The 5,404-nt window shown below is 44.9% G+C and overlaps 1 protein-coding gene across 1 annotated transcript; it reads left to right on the forward strand.

The window, feature by feature from the left end:
* The first annotated feature begins 3,618 nt into the window (after nt 1-3,618).
* LOC130547284 (uncharacterized) lies at nt 3,619-5,166 on the forward strand. The gene has a single exon (XM_057323092.1). It carries the CDS (start codon nt 3,813-3,815, stop codon nt 4,680-4,682), a length of 870 nt encoding a protein of 289 aa, XP_057179075.1. The 5' UTR covers nt 3,619-3,812; the 3' UTR covers nt 4,683-5,166.
* The last annotated feature ends 238 nt before the right edge of the window (nt 5,167-5,404 follow it).

Genomic DNA, 5,404 nt, shown 5'->3' on the forward strand with positions numbered 1-5,404 from the left:
CGACAGAACAGGTACAGTATGTAATCTAACCAATAGGCACTGTACTGAAATACTGTATACTTTCTGTAATGCTTCATACAATATTACAGTATTCCATTTGCATTTTACAATATACAGTAAGTATACGTAAAAGATGACATTTTATCTTACTCAATTTTGTGTTTTGCATTACTATATTTTTTCCACATAGGACTGCAAGACAACTTCACAGGTGTGGCAGAGGGCCCCTTTTCACACCTGAACAGGAGGAGGCTATTTGCACCATGGTTGTATAAAACAATGCCATAAGACTAAGGGAGATAAAGAGTGACATTATAGAGGACAACAACATCTTTGAAAACATCCAAACAGTCAGCATCTAAACCATTGACAGGGTGCTGAAAAGACACCAAATTAATATGAAGCAGCTGTACACTGTTCCATTTGAAAGAAATGGTGAAAGAGTGAAGGAGCTGCGCTACCAGTATGTACAGGTAAAACATGTACGAGCATGCAGCAACTTTACCTCCCAGTAAACAGTACAATATCGTATAGTGATATACAGCACAGTAAGTGTTTGTATACATTTGCTATGGCTGTAGAAAAAATGCAATGTGCTGTACACATTTGATGTAACTGTATTTTGGCCAAAATGAAAATGCATGTAATTCATAAAACTCATTTTGTGTCTTCTGGATATAGCGTATAATGGAACTGGAAGCATGTGAACCACCGCACAGCTTCATCTGCATGGATGAGGCTGGCTTCAAAATAACGAAACACAGAAGGCGTGCTCGAAATATCATCTACCACAGAGCTACAGTTGATGTGTCGGGCCAACGGGGCGGGAACATAACCATGGGTGCTGCTATCTCTGAGAATGGTGTGCTAACGCATATTCCCATTATTGGGCCATACAATACAGAGTGTCTTGTCACCTTTTCAGACACTCTCTAGAGGGATCTCATCCCTGAACAAGAGAGGGGTCAGATTGGAGATGACCTGCCAAAGTACGTGAAAGTTTGGGACAATGTCAGTTTCCATCGCGCCAACATCATCAGGCAATGGTTTGCAGCCCACAACATGATGCTGATGGAGTTCCTCTCACCCTACTCTCTATTCCTTAACCCCATTGAGGAATTTTTCTCAGCATGGAGATGGAAAGTATATGTGTCAGGGATGGTGTGCGGAAGAACCCAAATGCAGGCAGGCAGTGGTGAAGGGGTTAAACAAGAAATATTTATTTAAAAAACACCAAACAAAAACCAACGATGGGGTATAAATCAGGAACAACACTAAGAACAAACAGAAACCAAAAGACTTCCCACGAAGGGCAAAACAAGAAAAGAACAACTAGACTTATTAAACAAAAAGATAAAGACAAGACTAAACTAACACACGACATCCAAACAAGGCAAGACTCCATCAAGGTATAACTCACAACAGACAGGGGCACGGAACAAAGTACAATCCACGAACACAAGACAAAGAAACAAGAGGGTATATATAGGCAAGACAAAAGAGGGATAACGACATGGGGCAGGTGTGGGTAATCAAACACTCAGGGAAAGATAACAAGGAAACGAGAGGAGCGGGGCCAATGACGAGACACTGGAGAGAACGCATGTTATTGTCAAAAGGACAATAATATGTTTCTCTCCACACATAACCAAAGACTTTGTCATGACTCTGCTACAGGACCAAGAAAAACATGACTAAATGAAGCAGAGCCATGACAGAAGCCCCCCCTTTAATGAGCACCTCCAGGTGCTCACCAAGGGGTAGACGGAGGAGACAGACAGGACAAGGCAAAAACAAGAAAACAAAATCAAGGGCAACAAGACACAATAACAACAGGACTAGGTGGGACATCAAAAATAACAAAGGGGGGTGGGGCCAAACAAGGGCCCATAGGGGGCAGTCCATGGGGGTGGGGAGAAGTCCCAGTCCCCGGCTGCGCTCGAGGGCGCAGAGTCCTGGGGGACTTAGGGGGAGTCCAGGGGGGGACAGTCTTTGGCCCTGGGAGTCTCCCAGGGACCGGCTGGAAGACCGGCTGGAAAAGTCTGGGGGCCGGCTGGAAGGCCGGCTGGACAGGGCTTGACGCCGGTTGGATCGCCGGCTGGATGGCCGGCTGGACAGGGCTTGACGCCGGCTGGATAACCGGCTGGGACGCCGGCTGGATCACCGGCTGGATCACCGGCTGGGACGCCGGCTGGATCACCGGCTGGGACGCCAGCTGGATCACCGGACTGGACACATGACTGGACAAAAGACTGGACGCCGGCTGCACCGGCCTGGATGCCGGCTGAATCACCGGCTGGGACGCAGGCTGCACCGGACTGGACGCCGGCTGCACCGGACTGGACACCGGCTGAATCACCGGCTGGGACGCAGGCTGCACCGGACTGGACGCCGGCTGCACCGGAATGGACCTCCCCCTCCTCGGCTTCTTCTTCCTTGACCGCCCCACAGGACATGTGGCCGGTTGCTGAGAAGCGATGGGGAGCCCGGTTAGCTCCGTACCGGAGGAGTCGGATGGGGAGTCCCACGACTCCCTTCATCTGCGCCGGCCACGGATGCTGATGGGCGGAGGAGGAGCGGAGGGGAGAGATGGATGGAGCGGTCGTGCTGATAACCCCGATCTGTGTAGCGCGACCCTCCGGGTCAAAAATTGTCAAAAGGACAATAATATGTTTCTCTCCACACATAACCAAAGACTTTGTCATGACTCTGCTACAGGACCAAGAAAAACATGACTAAATGAAGCAGAGCCATGACAATATGATCGCCAGCCACATACACAGATGACCCTTCTGGCTGCCATGGATGCAGCGTGTGATGACATGACAGCAGATGCCTGCAGTGGCTGGATAAGACACTCTAAAAGATTCTTTCCACGCTGCATCGCAAGAGAAGTTATTCGTTGTGATGTGGATGAGAATTCGTGGCCCAACAGACAGGAACATCAGGAGGTGTAGGAAGACTGCACTGTAATTCCTACAGCACTGCATGTACAGTTTTCCCTAAGGAGATTGTCCTATGTTCACATTTCTACTTTCGTTTTTTTTCTTTCCTTGTGCTATGCAGTGCTGTGTCTTTTCCTTTCTGTATCGCAATGACATGGTCTGTCAACAAATTACAGTACAAACAGTAAAAGCTTAAATGTGAATCATGTCCAGTCTCTTGCAATCAAACTCCGACATACACTAAGGTGTAACCTACAATTTTCAATAATTGTCATCAAAACTTTAGCCATAGTTTATATCAGAACATCCCTCCAGAGTACACTGTTATACTGACAACATTACTAAGCAATTTGACTGTCTTATCCGTACACAATGACACAAAGACGTGTCATTCTGATGGCACTGACATGTTCATTGACACAGATATTTATTTATGAGAGATGAACTAAGGATTTTGAGCAAGAGACTGGCTTTGTGTCTCACAGTATGTTATCTTTCCAGTTTCCTGCAGGCTTCCTGTTTCCTGCATCGCTGCAGGCAGCTTGTTTGTATCAGTGCGCTTACCACTTCGCTCTAATATTAGTGTATTTTATTATCATTAATTATTATTGTCGTTGCTAACTTATCCTGATATCTCAATAACCCTGTTCCTGTTATTTACTTAGAAGAGTCTAAACCAAATGTGATAGTTAACTTAACGCCGTTAGCATAGCAATAGCGTGTTAGCTTGCTTTCTGTTCACACTGTGGAATATCATCTTGCCTCTGGTTTGTCTTGTGTGCTAACTGTTTCTCTTTTTAAGCGAGTATACTACGATCAATCGAGCAACCTTGGTAAGTTGGAATTGCACTTCAAATCCGGTGAGTTATGGCTTCTATTCCTATTATTGTTACTTGCACCTCATGTCATATGTTTAGCTTAGCCTTCTCTGTCAGCTGCGAGGGCTTTATATGCGATAAATGCAGGGAAATAGTTAGGCTGACAGAGAAGATCTTAGAATTAGAGTCTCGCATCCAATCCTTATCTGAGGATAGTAAGAGTTTAACGACGATAGAAAACACTTTGGATGCGAGCAACATTAGCGCACACAGCTCGGTTCCGGTTGAAAATCCTCCGCAGCTGGGAAACTTCGTGACTGTGAGACGGCGTAGTCGCAGGACAAAACATCACTCGACCGTTCCGATTACAGTCTCGAACAGGTTTGCCCCGCTCAGTGACGCACCGACTGAGAAACCTGCTGAAAGTGCCCTAGTTATCGGTGATTCTATTGTTCGGAACGTTAACATAGAGGCACCAGCCACCATAGTCCAATGTTTACCGGGAGCCAGAGCGCCTGACATCAAGTCAAATTTAAATGTGCTGGCTAAGGCTAATCGTAAATTCAGTAAGATTGTCATTCACGTCGGCACAAATGATGTTCGACTCCGTCAATCGGAGATCACAAAAGATAACATTAAAGAGGTGTGTGAGCTCGCAAGCATGATGTCAGACACTGTAATATTCTCTGGCCCCCTCAATGCTTATCGTGGTGATGAGATTTATAGCAGATTATCATCACTAAATGGCTGGTTGTCTGAGTGGTGCCTGCAGAATGATATAGTTTTTATAAATAACTGGAAGAGTTTTGAGGGCAGACCTGACCTGTTGAAACGAGATGGTCTCCATCCCTCCTGGGCTGGGACTTCCATCCTGTCTAGAAATATGGCAAAAAGTCTTAATGCTAATGCTAAAACTTGACTCGCTGGGGCCCAGGTCAGGGAGCAGACAGTATGGCTTAACCAACTGTCTGCTTGCCGTCTCACGTCGCAGAATACACAAAATGTACAACATGTAGTAATCCGTTCTCCCAAACATCACAAAATAGAGACTGTGTCTGTCCCCCGGATTAGCAAACATAAAATAATGCGTAAACCTCTTGAAAGTAATTTAATAAACGTTAAACAAACTAAACATGAACAAAATACAGATAATCAACTGTTACGACTCGGATTGCTAAATATTAGATCTCTCTCTAATAAAGCACTTTTTGTTAACGATATGATAACAGATCATAAAATAGACATGCTCTGTTTGACAGAAACATGGCTAAAACCAGATGATTATATTGCTTTAAATGAATCTGTCCCCCAAGATTATTATTATAAACACGAGCCTCGTCTAAAAGGCAGAGGGGGAGGTGTCGCAGCACTTTACAATAACTCTCTTAGCATTTCCCAGAAGTCGAACTCTAAATATAATTCTTTTGAAGTCATGGTTCTTCATGTTTCAACACCTAATACTAAAGATAAAACNTTCAAATGCTATTAGATTATTAATGATAATCTTAAACTATAATTTATTTTATTATTAAGTTTATTTATTTTATTTAGCCTTGTTGTGCAAGTTCTCTGGAGCTTGTGCAGAGGCAGCAGCTTTTGCCAGAGGGGAACTGGAATCCCCTGGTTGGGCCTGGGTTCTCC

This window comes from Triplophysa rosa, linkage group LG23 (genome assembly GCF_024868665.1).
Source record: "Triplophysa rosa linkage group LG23, Trosa_1v2, whole genome shotgun sequence".
Classification (NCBI taxonomy): Eukaryota; Metazoa; Chordata; class Actinopteri; order Cypriniformes; family Nemacheilidae; genus Triplophysa; species Triplophysa rosa.